Here is a 21232-nt window from a genome sequence, read left to right as displayed (position 1 = left end):
AATCATAACTTCTTTTCGTTTTCCTCTGTATTTTCTTTTTGAACAGCATGTATAGCACCGATCCTGTGTTGCTTATCTCTTCAGCGTAATAGTAAACCTACCTCAGCTACTGTTATTTCTTCAGTTCCCTTCTTTGTGCAGAAACCTCTGAATCATTTTGTTTGTTTGCCTCATCCTGTCAAATCCTTTCTCCTCCTGCTTAAATATAATTTGGCCTTGGGCCTTCCCCCAACTCCTTGCATTGTATTTCCTTCCCAGTGTTTCTCAATTTCATGATCATCCTAGAGTAACAGGAATATTTTGTTACAGCTTGTGTCAAGGTCGAGTCCCATGCACCAGCACCGTATACTACTGCCTAAAATACTCTTAAAGGCGCAGTATGTAACGTCTGCCACTAGGGGGTCTCTCAGTCAAAACAGTAACAAAAGACGGCGTTGAGTGATGTCATGAAATAGCAGGGGATCGTGGGAGTTGTTGCCTCCACCGCCATTACCGTCGGCTTCTCCCAGTTTGGATTCCTTCAGCCGAATTATCCCAAAGAAGTCTCCTCACAAGCAGACCAAGTGATTATAACCAGTGAAAACACTGAATTAAGCAGTTTCACATTAAGAGTCAGTGTTTTGCTGAAACTGTGCAGCGGACACGAGACGTCAGGGGAGGATTGGGAGACGGCTGCTAACCTTTGTTTTGATTGTTTTTTTTAATAACTTAAGAGACGTTCTGGAGGTTCTTATATCAGCAGCAGAATTATCCACCGAGTTGTCCTTTTGTCCATAACCAACATAGCAGGGGATTTCGCAGACGCTCTTTGGTGAACACAGGACATTTCAGAGCCGAGCTGTCTAACATTTGATTGGCTTTTTTTTCCTCTGATAACTTAATATCCAGCCGCCCGACGGCTAAAATCCGTCATCCAGTTAAAATACATACTTTAAAACGACCAAGGTGTAAAAAGCGTATCTTAAAAATGTGGCTTAAACTGGATAAAAGTCAATTTTGAGCTTCAAAAAAATAAATATATAACGTGTGTCTAGTAATTTTTAGACATTTTAATACGGGAAAGTTACATATTATAGCTTCAAGCTCAGTCTGCACCTTACTAACACAATTAAAAAAAGTAATAATATGGCTTAATGGCAGGTGATGGATTACACTGGTCCACCGTGAGAAGGACACGTTGTTTTGAATGTGTTTTTCAGGGAGTAGAGAATGTGACGTGAGCAAAGCACTTTTTTTCTTTTACTCCATTAATCTCATTTCTGATTAAACTTTGTTGTGCATGTTCGTCAGTGCACACTACCACTGAAGCCGGAGCTGTAACAGCCTTTTCAGCATCAATGCCAGATCACTCATGAAGCATGTTGATGTATGTGTGCGCACTTCTTATCGAACCTGTTTTTTATTTATTTATTTTTTTCCACAGCTTCTCAACCACTTAGTGATGTGTGGAACAAGGCTGTGAGGAGGCAGCACAAACCAGCTGTGTACACAGACAGCAGCATTAACCCCCACTTTCAAATATCTATGATCACAGACACTGAAAACTGTGATAAGATGCTCTGATTATTCTCAAGACGTCTTTAAATAAATATATAATAAATATATATATATATAGCAATAAATATTTCTTGAGCACGATACGAGCCAAAACATGTAGGTGGTGTTTGTTATTTGATTTTTATCCCACACCACATGCGCACAGTACACCTTGGTCAGGACAAGTATAATTCTATGCATATTATTTATACACATAGGACACATAAGCCAATATTTTATGTTTAGGATTTCTCTTTTCTTTAACTCCTGATGAACGATGCCCGTTTATTCCCTCAAATAGGCGTTGGTGAAAAGAAAAACGATTCACTTAAGAATCACGATCCCGATCTGCTACGATTCTCAATCGATTCACAACTGCCAGAAAGAGAGTTTTGTATTAACGTTGGATAACATTATGGCGACGGAGCGCTCAGCTGCAGCAGAGCAGCAGATGGACGGTGAACATTTTGCACGTACCAGTGTAATCTTGTAGTTCATCTTCAAAAACAGGCAAGCATTTAGGCACATTTTGGATTTAATGACTTAATAATTAGCTTTGCTAAGATAAAAGCGTAAGAAGTGTTTTCACCCTATTTAATGCAATTAACTTAAAAGATTTAGGTGGAAGGCAGAAAGGATCCTCACTGTTTTTAAGTGTAGGGCAGGTATAATGATCCTCACCAGTTCGATCTCAGGTGATGGAGGGGGAGTGACAGTAAAGCTGGCAGAGGACAGGATCGCCCTACAATGGCTTTCTGTTCCAGCTCTACCTCCACCTTTTGCTTCTCCCTCCAACCACTGATGCACCAGAAAAGACTAAATGAAGCCAGGCTCATCATTTATCTGCCTAAATCAGAGAGCAAGATCACAGGACAGTGAAATAAGTTTTCACTGTTTTCCCGCCTTATCTCTGCCCCGAGTCTGAGCGTGTGTCTGAGTCGTCATCTGTATATCATGAATTATTCGGACGGTCTGCCTGATCGCTGCGGTCGCTTGTTGTCTTGTAAAATAGCGTAACATGCAACACTGCAAGAGATAAAGAAGAAGCGAGTGAGTGAGTGAGTGAGTGAGTGAGCGAGCGTGCAGGGCAGAAAAAAGAAAGATGCTTTCAGTAAGTGATGTGTGAAGTGGCTGCCAGTGAGAAAGGTGGAGGGCTGACACTGGGAGTGGGATCCTGTAGGTCCTCAGGGGCCCAACAGAAATGTTGCATGTGTGGGATGGTTACATTTTTATATGGAACATAGGATTGAAAACTAAATTTAACACTTAAAAATAAGGTTATCGTTGTCGTTGCAGTAACCTGTTGGTGCAGCCCCTCTCGTAGCTTAAGCAGCTACATGCAGCAGACAAATTGTGTTCAAAGCAAAACTGTTTATTTTCAGCATTAATCAACACATATTTTCAAATTCCTCAGTGCTTCTCTTCTTCTACCAGAACTCAACCGAGCACCTGTAAATCTCCATCAGTAATCAGTAAACATAGATACAGGACTCTTTCCCACCCAGCTGTAATCAAGCGTGTGTGTGTGTGTGTGTGTGTGTGTGTGTGTGTGTGTTAAGTTAATCTAAACATATCAGAATCCTCTACACAAACCTGCCAATCATTTCAAGGTCTTTATTGTGAAGCAGCTACAGCTTCATCTCACCTTCACTAGCAACAGCAGAGCCTTAGATGTTGACCTTCCAACACATCGTCATGGCGCAGCAACACGTTTTACCATGTTGACGGGTCAACACCGGGTCTTTCAGACTGTAAACGAGATACGTATTTACCTTCTTAACGACTCCCTAGTTACTACAGAAGTTGTAAATTAGAACTGGTCTTGCCAGGTGTGGGTGATCTGAGCGGTGAGGCTCTAGCCGTCAACTGCTCCAGTGAAGAAAAGTTTTACAGTTACAGGTCACCTTTGTCCACATTTTGTGAAGGTGCCAGCAGTGTTTGCCATGGCAAATATGAATCAATCAGAGGCCAGATAGAATAGGGGTGGGGGTTGTCGTAATGCGGCATGCATATGGTTGTGTTTGCTTGCTTGTCGTTGCACTCTGCAGACATCTGCTTATGTGGACGAAGAGCACCGGTTTTCTAACTGTCCTTCCGCAGTTCTGCTTCATAACAACAGTTAATAAGAGCTGCATTTACTGTACATGTGAACAGGTTGATGACTCGACAGTTTCTTTGCCAAGTGCTTTATTACCCTAAATATTTACCTTTTTTTTTTTTTTAAATAAGCAAAACAAAACTGGCTTTGAAAGAAACCCGACCTGCGACCCACCGCTGTCAATTTCCATCTGCTGAAAATGATGATGCAATAACGAGCAATGAATGATGGAGAGGAAAAGGACCCGCGTTGCAAAAGATTTACTTCTCAAGCAAAAAAAAAAAAGAAGCTATTTACAACTTGTAAAGTTATGAAGCTGTTTTGAATCGTATCTTTGCAAGCAGTTCCTGGTCGGTCTCTTACCTGGCTCTGACTAACACTTGCTCCTATCAGTGTCAGGTACATCGTAGCAATACATGATCACCTGAAGTCATCATTAAATGTCCCTGAAAACAGCTTCAAAATGTTCCCGGTCGTCCTCTGTGTCAAGAAGACTTGTTGCTGTGTTTGTTAAAAAAAGTATGTTGCTGGATGTTTCATGCCCTCAAGTTATTTGCATTTACAAGTATTAAGTAAGAGAGGAGACAACATTTCAGCCTTGTAGCCATCAGAGAAAACCAGCAGTGTGGGAGTATTTTGGATATGAGATATGTTAAGAGAGGCACATATTCAATTCAATTTGCAACACACGTCGGCCAAAGTGGCTGCCAGTTCGTTTAGCACATTTAAACTGTTACAGCATCATCCACTCCGTTCCTGCCCGAGTCAAAGTGAATATAAGAGAAATACAGTGCTAAAAATTTGAAGTCATACATATGGGTCAGTAAAACAGACGCACTGCAGCATTTATTGTTTCAAAAGCTCCTCGTCTCTTGTAATTCTTGTATTTTCTTTTTTTAGTCAAATTGCATATTTTTTTCCCAACATTTATAAATATACTTTCAGTACAGTGCACCAATTTTTGTTGAACTACTAGAAATGTGAAAATAAAATAAAAGAATAAATAATAAAACTTAAAATTATCGAATACTTGAACACTGTTGTTTAGTCTGTACAAACTCCCCCAAAAATAATTTTCCCACCTTGAGTTCTAGTCGAGATCAAAGCAGAACCAACACAAAGCAGCACACACCAAGCTCACAGAATTATACCTGTGATTTTTAGTAACCCAGTGTGCAATCAGTATCCAGCCTTTACACTGCTCTGCACTAAACACTTAAGATGACTCATCCTCTGCCTTTTACAGTGGCTCACTGTGAAAATATGTTGCTTCTAAGCAAGGTAATTGTGATGTTACACGGGGAGTTGATGACTCATATATACCTTCTTCAGCTCAGATCTGTTCCTATGAAAACCTTAAAGACAGTTTAAATTCTTTGATGACCAGAGAATGTTATTATACTGTGTTCAAAGCCGTCCTGTGTGCGGGGGCTAGATTACAGGCTTCAGTGGAGACCATAAGTTAGACTGCGGGTAAACATGCAGGTCACTTAAAGCACAGGAATATCTGTTTTGATAAATCACAAGACAAGTAAAGGTAATTGATAAAGAGATAATGTTTTCCAAGAAAAGCCATAAACAGTTCAGTAAAACGTCTTTGGTTTCTTATCATCGTCACTTGGGTTAAAATGTGGCTTTTTAGACCCGCTCATGGTCTCTTGACAAAACGTATAAACACATCTTTTCATTCCAGAAATGGATAGAACTGACATCATGATGAGAGCGGAGCTTTGTAAGATTTGTATGTAGGTTCCATACATCACACTGGGAGTAACCGTATCTTAAGCCATTATCTAGAAGACTTGGCTTGGAAGCTGTATAAAAAGAGCCTATCTAGATTCTTTTACTGTCGTGATTTCATGGGGAATTTATTACCACCCTGCGCCTAAGTGCCATGAATGTATTTACTGCAAGAAGCAATTCAGATGTCACATTCTCACCACCCTCGTGCATCTTCTGAAAGGCCTTCCGTTAAGCCAGATAGAAAGGCTCTATGGGGCGAGCTGAAAGAAGATGGGAAAGTCGAGGGCGGGCGGGGGGTGGGGGGGTGGGAGGGCGGACAGGCCCTTTAAATCAGTCAAACTGACTCTGGAGGTCGCTCACAGCAGCACACAAGTTCAGCTCAGCTCTCCAGCTCCCCAAACCTCCAAAAGCTTGTCACTGTGTGCCTCATCTAGGGGAGCTAAGCTGGTTTTTAATTTTTTTTTTTTTTTTTTTTGCAAACAATGGCAAAAGTAATGGCCTTGCTCTCTGCTGCTGGCTCGAAGGGGATTTATGAATATTTCAGTGCCCTGTGGTTGTCTGTGTCCGTACATTGTAATTGTGTGTGTGTATGAGAGCGTGGCACATCAGGGATGAGGGTGCATGAATCACAGCCGTTGGTCCTTTGGGAAGGAGATGGCTGGGGGCAGATTGTGCTTCTTTTCTAGAGCAGGCAGCAAGCAGGAAATTGGCTGGCACTGTGAAGGTCACAGCTCCTAATAGACTGTGCAGTCTTGTTGGACATCAAGACGGAGGCCAACCTGCCAGCTGTCAGCTGATTTTTGATTTTTTTTTCAAGTTATATTAAAAGATCTGAGTGTTGTGCATAAAAGGAATGCAGGAAGGCACAATGTCCTTGGTATTCTTGCACAATTTCAATTACAGGTTCATGTGTATGTAAAAAAAACAATCGTCGAGCAGTGTTAATGAAGCCGGCCTTAAGTGTTAACCACAGGTTGAGTGTTAATTTGTTGTGGTTGACCCTGGGGCAGCATTAAGCATAGAGAGATTTCGACAAAGCAGCAGTGCAGTAAATATGTGACTTATCTCCCACTGGCACATTATTGCACCATTCTGGAGGACTTTTAAATCACGCTGCTCTTTGGACCGCATTTTGGAAATTTTTCTTTAAACCGATGAAATGGAAATACAAGAGAGGCTTTTGGGTGGGCCAACCACATAAATTCATCAAATGGGAGCCACCGCTGCCTTCCTCATCAAACCCGGCACCATATTCGAGGCTTCACTTCTTCACTCTCAAGCTCGTCAGCCGATAGGAAGAGGAGGAAAAGAGAGGGTTTTTAATCTCCCTCAGACTCTGACCTTAATAACACAGGGCCACTCCTGGGCTGCCAGTTCGTTTCAAAGCGAACTCGAGCGTATAATGTGGCATGATTAATAAATTTACAGCGGCGGTATAGAGACCAACCCACAAAGAAACAAGCGGATCACCTCAGAAGGAAGGTAATGGACGTAAACAGTGACAGTCTTCCCAATCTTCTCGTGCACAGAATAAGACACGGCATGATTTATGGAGTCGGTGCTGAGGTCCCCAGACACAGATACCACATGTGATTGTGAGTGTGAATATAGATGTGTCTGAAGTGAGGACAGGACGGATTGAGACAAGTTTACTGATTGATGATGATATAGTGCGAGACTCGGGGGGGGGCGGGGGTTTTTTGGGGGGTCACCTTCAGACACTGAAGATGGCCTGGCCTCATCATGACGGATAGCAATATTAGCAGTGTGTCTCTTTTTCAGTCAATCCAACAAATTTCTTATGCTATTACCAGTAAGCTAGCAATGCTAACATTTACTAATCATCCTGCATCATTACATCGCTCTTTACTTTCCCTCTGATCATTTTAAATAAACAGACATGTCATCCATTTACCATACAGCCGTACTGTAATTTACTACACACTTTGAATACTTTAAACATTAAATTATGCATTTGGTGAACTTCAAAATGTATCAGCTTACACAATAAATTGGTATTGGTATCAGGTATCCAGTATAATCACTGGTATGAATTGCAAACCAGCAGCAACACCCTATGATTTGGACATACCATATATAATGGATGCTAATTATCAAGCCGTGCACGCTTCCCTTTGTCACTAAAACAAATGCAAATGGACCAAAAGATCCTAAAAGAGTGGAGGAAATGTGTGCTTCATCCCCAGTTACATGCAAATGCAGATAATTACATCTGCAGATACAATTATCTGCGAGCTACAGGGTGACAGGTTTTCACCAGAGGTGACAATCCAAGCAGCCTCTCCACACATGTCCACGAACATGAGCGTCAACACTGTGTGTGCTTGGCTTCAACACAAGTAGGTCTTGTGGGCTGGAAAGAGGGGAAAAAAACTCCACAGTAATTAACAGGTGGTAAACATAGGAAGAACAATCAGCAGTGACTTCTCACAGTGACGTGCTACGTGTTCGCATCTATGTAAAGACATGGTGATTTATCTAAACTGTTGATGGAGATGCTTTAAGGAAAGATTAAAAACACAGGTTTCAGTATATGTGATACCAAGACCCAAATATTTAAACTAAACCAGTTTCCCAAAGTTTTTTCTGCAGCAGTTAAGAGAAAGTGGAGCACAAACATACATAGCACTGCCGAGCAGTTTGATAAGCTCTCAGCCATTAATGAAACTCATTGTAATATGTAGGAAGACTTAAATTGATTATAACTTTTAACTCCAGGCAATAAATAATTCCTGTTTCATAGACTTGCGCCGCATGTACAGTATTTTATATTTTACTGAAATGACGAGTGGAGAAGAGATATAGTATATAATAACCATCCAATATTCAAAATATACTGTTATGTAGAATTTAGGCCAAGCCGCCTGAACCCCGGGATAACAGGCTGTTTCAGTGTGACAACTTTTTCTCAGCATTTCTAAAACTCTAAAACTGTATCGATTTCTCCTTTACAAAGAGCAGCGTTGGTTATCATCTCGCAGGTTTCAATGATCCATTTACTGCAGAAGAATTGCATCAACAAAATCATTTGTCAATGTTTTACCGAAGTAAATGTTGCTTTTTTTCTGCATCTGAACTGAAGTTAAACTGTTGCAGCACAAAAACAGTGAACTTGAGGAGAGAAACCACACAGTTGGGGGGGAATTTGGATAAAATGAAAAACCTATTTATCTCAGTATTGGTATTGGCAAAAATGCCATTGTAAAGTTAATTAAAGAAACGGCCCACCAGGCTGTCAATTTATTGACGTTTTACAAGAGCCCATGCCACGGCAAATTGGTGAGTTGTTATTTGCAAGTAAAAAGTGGGTATTTTACTGTAGTGCATAATTAATATAAAGGCATTAAAAGGGATGTGAATAGCAGAGAGATGGGTTTTCAAAGCATTTTAATAAAGTATATTTGTGGAAAGGATTACAGTGATTCCAGCCTTACCAAGCAGCTGCCACAGAAAACACGATGAATCATGCAAAGGGACAGACTGTGTTTGTCTGTCTGCACTACTTTGGAGAGTTGTCAGGGTAGAACAGGCTGTCTTCATCCCACACCACAAGCTCCTGGTTGCTGTGATGATCCACAGTCCCAGATGTAGTAATTCACAGCGGGTTCTAGCTGACAGAGGACTAACCACCATCAGGGCTCACAGGGAGGAACAGCTGACTGTGGCCGAGGGGCCAGCACAGAGCTAACGAAGGGGATGTAAGATATGAACCTTCGAACATGGTTTATTAATTACAAATGACCTTCCTGGACTGGTTGTGATAGCAATGAGGGATTTGTATTCAGTTTAGTTTAGATATCCTGCTTGAGATGTTTGACTTGTGTGAAACTAGAGACTTTATGGCTGCACAGTCTCAAGGGGGTTGGAATATTTTCCGAAGAAACTGTTCCTCAGCAGCTTGGCCTCCGCTCAGAGGGAGTCATTTCCCACAGAATACAGTGGGTATTGACTGATTCTCTGTTGTTGGAAACCAACATAAAGACATGAACTCGGCGTCATAGGAAGGGAGCAGGTGGGTAAGACGGGGGTCTGTCATTGAAATGTTCAAGTGAACATGTTGTGTGACAAGTGAAGAAAAAGGCCCACAACACCTCCGGGGCTTTGGCGTTTGATTGCCAAACTCACAACCAAATCCAATGCATATTAATTTACTCCTACACCGTGAATGGAGCCAGTGCTAACAAGTAATTAAATGCGATAGTATGCCTCAAAAGAACGTACCAGTCGGGTCGGATGATTTCACAGTAATGAAACATGCAGACGTCTTTACATTTATTGCCTTGAGTCAAGATATTTGCATTTGTTGCTAAGAATACACACTCCACAGTTGTAGCTGGATCTCCGTGGCCGTGTGTGGGCAAACTTTATCTGGGAAGTCATGGTAACATAAACCACTTGAAAGGAAAATCCCAGCCACAGTTATTAGTCTCCTGAAATAAATGTTATTGGAACGTTCATCTTATGTCTCGGTGTCACATTTTGAGCTGTTTTCTCCACTCAAAGTGATCCATGAACCGTCCCCCTCATTGTCATTGCTTCTGCCGAAAGCTTGTCTCAGCGTAACACTTTAATAGCACTTTAATTTATGGCTTGTATCTCAAAGTGCTGAACAAGAAAATGCATCATTTAACAGAATTTCCCAACTGCTCGGATTTAGCCGTATAGCCGGCTGTAAAAACCAAAAGCAGTGAGCTAAAACAGAGTTGGGTCATAACCGTATATGATTTTGACAATAATAACGACCTTTTGACATCACACGCGGAGCCGTTTGATTTTGTTTTGATATTAGAAATATTGATCGGCGCAGGTTCCCATTCAGAGATCAGATAAATGTCGGGTTTGGCTCCCAACTTTTTCTCTGCAGCCAATTTTGCAGTAATTGCCGATTGAGGTCCAGTTCTAATTGTGGACTGAACCGACCCGTCCTTGTGGTTCTCAAGATGCTGTGATGGCAAGAGGTGGCTGTCCGAATCAATCAGAATTTTGTAGCTTAATGTCCAATTAGTATTCCAAGGTCCTTTAAATAAGCAGTTTGTCAACATTGTCAAACACCGCGCACTGTTGCGCTTGTCCTTGGCATATGGGCCAATCAGAATTTGATGAAGCATCCAATCAACACAGATCACAGGGAGCCAGCCAGCGCTTAAGTGTCCATGTCACGGTGTGTATTAATTTGATTTATAATCCGCGGTGTGTGTGCATGGAGTGCGTCATGGAAAGCCGTGAGGCCAAGAACACAATGAAACTCCTGGCCCTTGTCTTTATTAGCTTGGCTGCCTGCCTGCTCCAAAGAGAGAGGGAGAGATGGAGGAGGATGTGGATACTCATCCCCACATGGTGGCATAAAGAGGCAAGTTGGAAAGAAAGCATAGCTTGGTAGGAGAGAAATAAAACCTACTGATTTGATATTTCATTGTTGCAGATGGTTTGTTCAAGGTGCTTCTTCACCAAAAATCTTTAATTTCCCAGGAACTAATGTCCAGAAAGCCTCCCAGAGAATTGTTATTTACGTTTCCACAGCAGGTCCACAGTTTTTAAAAATGTATAACAATGCTGCAGAAAACGCTAGTGTGCTTGACCAATCAGCAGCATTCAATGCTTCAAGTCCCAACCCGAAAGAACCTGAACCTCTGCAAGGTACTCGCCCTTGAGCAGAGACTTTTTGACGGGTAAAACTATCTCCCCAGAATTTAATTTAGAACCTGGCTCCTCGGGTGGAAAGATGGGGAACTGAACTCTGGGGAAAGATCCTCTGGTGGAAAACCCACCTTTTGTTTTTTACTTTAGTGCCTGGGGCAGCGCACACAGAGTTCCTCTTCCACTGAGCTCTTCGTATCCAAAATGAAAAAGATTACAGAGGAAACACACAGAGCCTTGCTGTTACACAGATGGTCCACCTGAGCACCTCATGAATGAAATATGACAGAACAGTCATGTCACTAACTGCAGGTAGCACACGCACCGACAGACTTAAAGAGATGTACATGACCACTCACGCTTCACTCCACTTACTCTCTTAGTGGACTAAGTAAGTAATCCCCATTGCAATTACCCTTCCTTTATAACAGGTTGCACACTTTGTAGTTCTGCCTTACTCTTACCACAGCAGGTATGCCACCCCTGTTTGCAGGCTCACTTGACCCAATTAGTGTCAAATCAGCTTTTAAATACTGTTGTAACTAGTGTGCATTCAGATGTAACAGCGACTGATAACTGATTGAATGAAAGTAATATGTTTTTTTGTGGAAAGCGATATTAATATGGCAGATCAGTTCAATTTAATGTAGCAGAAAGACATATTTTTTATGAATTTATCTACTTGGGGAAACAATTGGATGCTCTGTTGATGAGAGATGGTAATTCCAGTGTGGTAGGGAACTCGTCAGGCTAATTGGACGGGTGACAGATTTTTTAAAGAGCCTCTTTAAAGGTAGAGGAGTGGGTCTCAGTTGGGCTTCTTTGAAAATCATTGCAGAATTCTTAATATTTTTGAACAAAGGCTTTGTTTTGTATTTTTGTAAGTAGTAACAATCCCACAATATAAAACTCATTAAAGAAAGTTTTGTCATGAGGGAAAACAATCTTAACAAATAACGGCGCTTTAATTAAACAAAAATATACACAACAAGAACAACTGTGTGAGAGTTGGATGCAGGGAATCGGTACCAACTTTTCACCATCAAGGTCATCATAGAAATGATATGAGAAGCTGACAGGCATGTAGAGACCGAGACGCTGGCAGATGGACAGATAGGAAAGCTGCCAGGTAGACAGGCAGAGAAATCAACAGATGTCCATAGAATCAGACAGTGACTGACAAGACCACATAGACAGGAGATGTACTTTTCTGAGGTTGTCGATGCCACTTGAGTAAGGGCTGTGGAGGAGGAAAAAAAAGCTTCTGAAATTGAAAGAGAGCGGCATTGCTTCAGTGAAAGCTGGCACTTTTTCCCTTCCTCAGCTGTGTCATCTTCTCTGTTTGCCCCGGAGCGCCTGTTCTCAGCATCAGCCTCCATGTCAGGGCTCATCTCACAATCTCTTGCTCTTTTTTATCTTCGTCCCCCTCCCCGAGCCCTTCTCCTGCAGCCTCCTTCCAAAGGTCATATGAAGAATAGAATCTCATTTTGTTCAACTCGATAGACAAATGTCTACAGATACAGGACGGAGGGAGAGAACGTAATGCACTGAAGCAAAATATAAAGACAATGTGCCGGATGTGATGGTTGTCATACCTGAATTTGTGTGTGTGTGTGTGTGTGTGTGTGTGTGTGTGTGTGTGTGTGTGTGTGTGTAATGAACGTTGATGCAGCAGCATGATCTTCCAGATTAAAGTCTTTGGGGTCATGCCCTCCATTCAGTCCTGCCAAACCGCCAGTGAGTGAGTGAGTGTGTGTGTGTGTGTGTGTGTTGAGGTGGACTGTGATGCTCAGAGTTCCAATGAACAAAAGAAAACATAAATCAAGATTATTTATTTATATTTTTCTTGGAGTTTGTCTAGTGTTGATAATTAATTATTGATTGCTTAATCTTTGACTAAGTGATATCTCATTCTTCATTAACATGTATATACAAGACATGTGGCAGCTGACTGATCTATTGATTCAAGGTTAGCTCTGCCCTGATGTGTGGATCCATTCAAAGGAGCTACTTGTAAGTTTTGCTAATGCTACAAAGCTAACATTAGCATTGACAGCTGTTTCCTCACCAGTGTACAGGAAACATCAAACTTCATTCCTTTATTTGCCAAGAGCTGTTTCCAGCAGTGTCAACGCAGCACCACCGTTAACTCGACTGAGGTTAGCATGCTAACCAGCTAGCCCCCATCCATCTCGTTGCTTTTTTCCGATAGCGCCTCACTGAAGCCGCCGATCTGCCCTGAAGACGTAGCGCCGCTCAGAGGGCGTATTATAACCTCTTTGTCTTGTGAACACAACGATCGGTAGAAGCTCTTTATCAAGCATCAATCACCAACACCTGCTCCCGGCATGAAACCGTGTTTGGTGGCAGAGAAAACGTACAAATAAACCCTTTTAAAGAATGAAAGAAAGCGAAGCCCAAAACCAAAAGAGAGGGGTTTTTAGCAGTGTAGTTCTTCTGCCTCGTCAAGTAAGGATTCATTATTGTGCCTAAATCTATTATCTGGGTTGTTTGGCAAGAATCTGTCGTCACATTCAGATGCTGTGTGATTATTTTTTTTTGTTCTGCATTGAATTTATTCGTTGGCCCCTTAACTAGTTTCAGTGACAGGTTGACTAACAGCCGTTGAAACTGAAATCACATTACGCCTAAATTGTATTACATAATGATATGTATCATAGCAATGGAGAGAAAAATTATATTTTAAACATCATTATCCAGCCATCTGGGTCTGGACGAACCGTCATATGAGTTGCAGGATTTGTGGCTGAGACACTATTGACTTCACATCTTCTTATACACTGTTGTTTTTCCTTTTTTCCCCCCAGATGATGAAGCACGCATGGGACAGCTATAGACAGTATGGCTGGGGTCATAACGAGCTGAAGCCCCTCGCCAAGAAAGGACATTCCACAAATATCTTTGGTAAGCCAGACAAGCCCCTCCGTCCCACTGCTGTCTTTGCCCATTGGCAGTGTGCTCACACCGTTGTAAATCACACATGAATGCACACACACACTCTTGTCTTGCTCACATGCATACACACACACACACACATACACAAACAGGCGCCCTGTCTTTTCTCTCGTGGACAAGGTTATGTGATAACGCCTCCAGCAGGATGCATATCACTTTGGGAGGAGTGCTTGCGAACAGAAGCACAAGATCACTGAAACCACAGGCAGAGAACACACAGCAGTGAAATTACAGATAACAGAAAATCATAAAATGTATTTGAAGCATTGGTAATATTTCACTTGTCTTTATCCACTGTATAAATCTATGGAGCTGTTATTTTGTTAAACCATGGAGCAGTGCTGTAAGCACACAATGATGCTGTGTTAGGTCTTAATGAACGTGTACAATTTCAGCAGCGCTGATGCCTTTATTTAAAATAATCACATTTTCTGGTTAACAATATTTAAACCTGAATGAGTCTGTCTCACAGTAAAACATTATAGAGTTAGATTTTGCATTAGACAGTGGGAGTTAAACACATTTTCAGGTCTTTGTCAGGGTCCAGTCACCAGGGAGAATCCTGTTTACAGAGAGAGAGATTTTGCCGTTGGCAGTGATCATTTTTCCCACAGAGAGGTCAGTCCAGTGCAGCCTCACATCATCTGTGATTTGTGTTTTGGAGGCAGTTTTCTTTTCTTTCTTTTTTTTTTTTTTTTTTTTGGTATCCACCTCTGCAGCTGCCGTCTGTGATAACACCGATCACACAGCTCGGACTGCACTTGTCACGGCAGGAGAATTTTCACACCTTTGCAAGCCGTCCCAGAACACTTCCAGAGCAATGGCAGTGTTAGTGACTTTTAAGCATTGGGCTCGGATCAAGTGTTTTTCACAGAAATACACATGGAAGTTTTTAAGATTAAATAATGAGCTTAATAGATAAACAAAAAAATACTGCACGGACAAGAAAACTCTGAATATCCTATGATAGATTTGGTTTAAAGTGAGACCAGAGGCCTGTACCATGAGGCAAGATTAGTGGGGTTTTTCCCCTATCATGAAGCTGGCTCACTTTTAACCAGGATTTCTCTGGCTCCTTAAAAAGTCTAAAATCCAATGATCTTAAAGTGTCTTAAAGACTGGTCTTGAAAATTGATTGGATCATGCACACACTACAAGATTTGAAAATAATAGTTCATCGCACACTCCATGGGAATTATGAAGATCGTCGTGCCAGAGGGAGCAGTCACGGAGCAGTGCACCTCACATGATCTCCTCTCATGTGATCCCATAGTGAAGCAGATATAAACAAAACGGAGACTGGTGAAACAACTTCCTGTGATGTTAATACTTTGCAAAAAAACAAAAGCCAGAAGCCTGAATGGGTCTGGATGAGAAAATGATTCGTGAGAAGTGTTCAACACGTCTGTTGTCTGTTCTTCAACAAGAACTGGAGGTGAGATTTTAACTGTCAGGTTTTATATCTGTCGACAGTAGCATGCTAACCAGCGTTAGCCTCAAGCTCTAGAATGCTTGTCGTTGCTTGGCAACACCCTCAGCTGCTCAGGGAGTGACGTAATCATAGTCCTGATTTGAAATCCTAAATATCAAACATATGTAAGATATTATTGATGCGACCCTGATGAGTCTAGGATGAATCTGGGTTTAAATCGGCCCAAAGGCTCCTTCTCTTTCAGGTGAACGCTCTCGTAGCTGGATAGGAAAACTCAAGAGTTAGTTGATAACCAGCTTCGTCACTGTGGTTATCCAGGATGGCTGATGTTAGGCCCGGTGAAGCAGATAACCCCAACAGAGCCTGACTGAGTTGGACTTGCTTCCCGGTGCAGGCCCCATTAAAAACATCACTGATTTGAATCGTTAGTGGAGAAATACCCGAGTTGAACCTCATTTTCATCACTGCACTCTTTTCTTGCAGCTGCATGATTGCACACAGAAGCAAGGCAACACGGCAGGCTGCAAACACTCCCAGCATTTTGTCACTATTTCCAGCGTCGACACTCCAGAAAATCTGCCTTTTTTTTTTTCACACTTGCTCAGCTCCTTGGCCTTCTCTGCTACTACGCCTTCCTCGCTTCTCAGGCGACAGCGTGTCTTCTTCTTCTTCTGTGGTCTTGTAGCTGTCACAGTGGATAAGGGATGTGCATAGATATCCAGAGATCTACAGGCCACAGACACATGGAATAGAGATAATATTTATAAGCACATTTCCTGGCTGGATGAATGAATGAATGATGGATATCATACGAGGTGCCTGTGCTCTCTTTTCTTCCCTTGTCATGACTGAGGGAATTATTTGAACTTACAAATCATATGGCTGAAAAAATCAAAGAAAATAAATCTGCCATATATATAAATATCAATAGATGTAATAGATGTATTGGTTATTTTAGAATAAAATTCTGAATAATCAGTATTTATATTGATGTCAAGAATCCCGTTGTGTTTGTTTGTCTGAGTGTTTATGAGTTGCCAGTTTGACTTGTGCGTTTCTGCGTGCGTGTTTGTTTCTGTGTGTGTGTGTGTGTGTGTGTGTGTGTGTGTGTGTGTGGATGCATGCTTATGAGGCTTTTGTGTCAAATTGGAATGTTCCGTCTGGCAAATTGGCCAGAGGCGCCTGTGTTATTTTATGAGCCGCTGCTAAATGGTAGATAGATGCTGTTTGTGTGTGTTTCCATTTGTTGGTGTTCTTGTATGTGTGTGTGTGTGTGTGTGTGATTGTTCATCTGCAGCATTTCTTTGTGTCTTTCTTAATGTGTGTGTGTGTGTGTGTGTGTTGACCAGTATTGCGGCTGTTGTTATTTTCTCCTGCCTCCTTGTAATGGCTGAGACGAGTCTGGCTATCTGCAGGTTATTCGTCACAGGGTGGCCAACAAAACACAAGCGGGATACCAGGCAAAGAATCAAGCCTCAGACTCCTCACAAGACACACTTCCATTATTGATGAGGTGTATCCTGTCCTCCTACAGAACTTGGCTGTATTGATTGTGTCTGTGTGTGTTTGTGTGTCTTTGAGAGAATAGTCCAGAGAAGAGAAAGTGGTGTATTGGAGATGCAGCAGACCCTCGCTGCTGTGTTGCTGTAACTGTCAAGAGCATTGACAGCTGGTGGCAAAGGGACACACACACGCACAAAGGCGGGGTGATTGGATGAAACGGGGCTTGCTGATCGATTGTGGATTGAAATCGCTTTGATGCTTTGTCATTTTAAAGTGATAGAAAAGCCAATCCGAGACATTTTAACTCGAGATGTGCAGCTGCCTTCAGGAGCCGAAGGGAAACGTAGAAATACTTCTCTCTGCTAACCGAGTTGGCGCAGCGTTGTCCTGAGTCGTCTTCGTGCCTGACACAAGCATTACAATAGTTTGCATACAGTTTGCTTCATTTAAACTTGCCCTTTCACGTAGTTGTTAAAGAGACAAAGGGTAAAGCTGTGTGTGCTCGCTCCACACCTTCCAGCTCGGTCTTAATCTGTCCACAGAGAAGAGGACAGGCCAGAATGGTAACAGGAGGACTGGGGCTCTCATTGTGGCACCAGGCTCAGATAAACTTGAGTTCACTGCCTGACCCTGTTTTGTCCTTTTTCTTTTTTTTTTCTTTCTGCTCTGTGGAGAATGAGTAGAGCTGATTTTGAGTACAGATACAAACGCGGTCTTTGTCTCGAGGGTAAGCGGTTCAAGCAAGGATAACGCACGGCCTTGTAAAGGGAAACACAGTTCAAGCCCGGTTAAGAAAAAGCACAGGTCAAGCAGTGTCAGACACAGCCAGCAAGGTGCCTCACACTCACGCTCACACTGCAAAGACTCCATGCTGACAAAGACCGAGCCAAGATCGAGGCTTATTTTAAGATATTCTGAAGATGATGAAGTCAAAAAATGGTTCTTGCACATTGTTCTCTTCTCGTACTGTCAGTTTTAGAACCAGGCTGCATCGACTCACACATTGTATTATTGTATTATTTACATTTTGGTCTCTTTTAGTTCACTCAACAAATCATTTAATGGGTAAAATAAACAGCAGATTGATTGATGATAAAAAATAAGTGTCAGCTGCAGATCTAATAAACTACCTTATTGAACTAACTTCCTCCACAAACAGTGTCGGGGCTCCTTTTCACGTCTTCTGCCTTGATCACAGTCGCTCCGTCCTCATTGGTGAGACTGTTCCTGCAGGTGATAGACATCTCTATTCATCTCTATGTTGTTACTCTCTCTGCCCCCCTCCCCTCCCCACATGCACACGGGGTACTGATACCCATGGGTAATTGTATGAGGAGCGTCAGCCACCATTGATTCAGGCTGAAAGCGTTTGACCCTCGTTGAGGTTGTGGGTCAGGCAAAGCAAAGGCCCGGGCTTCACCGGCAGCTGAAGTGGCCTTGTTTGTTCTGGGTGGACAGCACAGGCTCTGATCTTTAAACACACTCCTCAGTGTTTGCTGGAAAATGCTCTCAGGGGATGCAGGTCAGCTTACACGATGAGGACTTCAGTGCGAGTGTAAGTCCACACCACTGTCTTCCAATACCTCTGGGGTGAGAGTAGTTTACAAACAAAAGGTTCCTCCGGTTTTCTCAGTCGGACTAGTCCAGGCGAAATTTTTAAAAAAGTATGAATAACAGGGCAGATTTGATTCTGGATTCCTTACAAAATTGAATGAGACCTGTCGGTTATCACCAAAATATCAAATAACAACAGTTTTGATAATCAATAAATTGTGTAATTTATCAGGATATATCAATATCAATACAATTCACTTATTCCATCTTCTACAATAGAGGATCTGGAGTGTCGTTAGTTTCCCAGAGTTGCTTCCTTTGTTGGATTTGTGACATTGGGTGACCTCACTGGAGTCACTTCCTGGGAGTTAATCTTGTCTGCCAGCCACACAAGGGATAACCCACTGGTGAGTCGGAGGCCTGCCCCGCATACTCCACCTAGTGACTGTTAATGCTTTATATTAGTTTCCCCGAGAGCTCTCTGTCTGATGATTTTAATCTGAGCGTGCAAGAGGAGAGTCTCTCGATTCTCAGGCACATGGCTCTCTCCCACAGGCAGTTTGACGTGCTCACAGTAAATCATATCACAGACCGCCTCGGGCACGTAGTAGCTGGAGGCCTGTTCAGTAGGAGGCGATGGATGATGATGCAAAACCGGGGTGAAGTTTGGACACCTGGCCCTTCTGTCAAATGCAGACCTCGAGAGAGCTTACTCATTATTCATGGCGCTCGCTTCGTCCATTACAGGATTACTTTGTCTGTTTGTGCATCATGTTGCCCATAGAGACAATCTGTCAGCTTATACTTAGTATAAGTTTCAAGTAACACAGAAATGCTGCTGTAAGGTGAACACCCTCTGTTGCTGTGTCAGCTTTTCAGGAAAGCTGTTATGCAATTTCATTTACTTCCATTTTTCCTTTTTAACTTGTCTTTGAAGGAGCTATTTGTAAGTTTTGCTATTGCTACATAGCCAGCGTTAGCATTAACAGCTGTTGACTTACCAGTTTAGAGGAAGCGTTGTGAGTTCAGCATCAAACTTCATTCCTTTACTCACCAAGAGCTGTCTCCAGCGGTGGGAAGCAGCACCAATGGTAACTCTTGTCTCTATCATGTCTCTTCCTCCACTGAAGTTAGCACGCTAACCAGCTAACCCCAGCCCGTCGCGTCACTTTCCTATAGAAACTCGCTGTAGCCTCCAATCTGCTCTGAAGACGTAGCGCTGCTCAGAGGGCGTATTATAACCTCCTCTAAACGCAACGGTTGGCTGAAACTCTGGTCAAGTGACAATCACCACCACCCGGCAAGAAACCACGTTTTTGCGCCAGAGAAAACTCACAAATAGCCCCTTTAAATTACATGAAATCCTGGGAGTCACCATGTTGTACTTCCAGAGGTATTGTTACTACTTTGTTATTGCCAGGAGCCACTCCTTGTTGGACAAGACTTTACTCTTGCTGATCATCTTGATGAAACCCTGTTGTTGTGGCGATCAGGGGAATCAGCTCGGCATAGATTCCGTTTGAGAAAATGCCTCATCCAAAACCCCATAAAACCACAATACCACATCAAATGCTGCTTTGATTTCCAGCTTTTCTAATCAATAGACACTGAGGAGTGTAATCTTCTGTAGAGCTATTGGATATTAATTCCCTCTGGTGGTATATCTGCAGGGTTCATGTGAATGCCGTGATAACCATGAAGTCAGAAGTCCGCTCTTGCTCAAAGCCATGCAGCTTTGCTCTTTTTTTTTCCCCCCCAGCATCTAGGTCATGTCTTCACATGATTGACTCCCAGGGTGAAACAGTACATTGCATCCTGGAAAAAGGCTTGCGCAGTGGCACCATGGAAATGCACCCATGGGTGAAGACTAATGACTCAGGCACAGCAGAGGGAAACAACAGAAATGGCATATTTATGTGCATCTATAAAGTCATGCAGTCCAGAATTCAGGATCAAGACCTTTTATATGGTCCTGCACCGGGGTGTGGGCTGACCGGTGGAATAGAGTGATTTCTGAAGTATTAAAAGTTTTTGTTCTGATCACTGGCTTGCAGCCAAACTTCATTTCTTTTTTTGGTTAATTTAGCACAGAATGTGTATTGTAAGCATCCTCCTTGCTGCTCAGCGTGACAACATCCCAACAGGATGCAAATGAACATGAAATCCCATGACTACCCTCCTGTCCGGTCATGTCTCGGTGGTTTCTGTGGCCTCAGAGGGTTAGAGTGTTTGTGTACATGGTCTGTTTGTAACCCCCTTCTGACGCACTGTAGCTGTTAAAGTACAAATCAGGCTTAAGAATTCAGTCATTGTTCTGAAGGACATTGCAGAAACAAGATGCAAAGGGCTGAGTGAGATGGAGTTGAATGGAAAGAGCCAATTTCTCACTTAATGCAGGTATTAAGTTGGAGAAAGGGAGAGAGCGATGAGAAAGTGAGAGAAAATGCAGATCTGCTTATTTGCAAATCAGCAGTGCAGTGAAATTCTTAAAAACTAAGACGTACCAATCGTCTCCGGCTCGAGTACGTGAGCCCTTATTGAAATAAAGTGCTCTCTTTGTGCAGCGTCAGGACGGATTGATTGCAAGGGAAGATATTGAACAACCTGCAGACAGTAATCTTTAAGTACTTCCTCTGTGATTATCTGAAACTTTATGAATGCAGCAGGCTGTCAGCCGAATGCTTTTCTCCAAAGCACTTTACTGTTCCATTAATGTTATTCATTTTTTATCA

The 21232-nt window shown here is 42.4% G+C and overlaps 1 protein-coding gene across 1 annotated transcript in view; it reads left to right on the top strand.

Moving 5' to 3' along the window:
- man1a2 (mannosidase alpha class 1A member 2) overlaps positions 1-21232 on the top strand; it is a 130954-nt gene that overhangs the window by 30804 nt on the left and 78918 nt on the right. The window contains exon 3 of the mRNA XM_022741006.1: positions 13864-13960. Within this exon, the coding sequence (XP_022596727.1) occupies positions 13864-13960 (97 nt within the window). The remainder of the gene's footprint in view (positions 1-13863; positions 13961-21232) is intronic.

This window comes from Seriola dumerili, unplaced genomic scaffold (assembly GCF_002260705.1).
Source record: "Seriola dumerili isolate Sdu_G_001 unplaced genomic scaffold, Sdu_1.0 BDQW01000052.1, whole genome shotgun sequence".
In the NCBI taxonomy this organism is placed as follows: Eukaryota; Metazoa; Chordata; class Actinopteri; order Carangiformes; family Carangidae; genus Seriola; species Seriola dumerili.
Note: the sequence above shows the minus strand (reverse complement) of the source record. Positions and strands in the feature narration are given on the sequence as shown.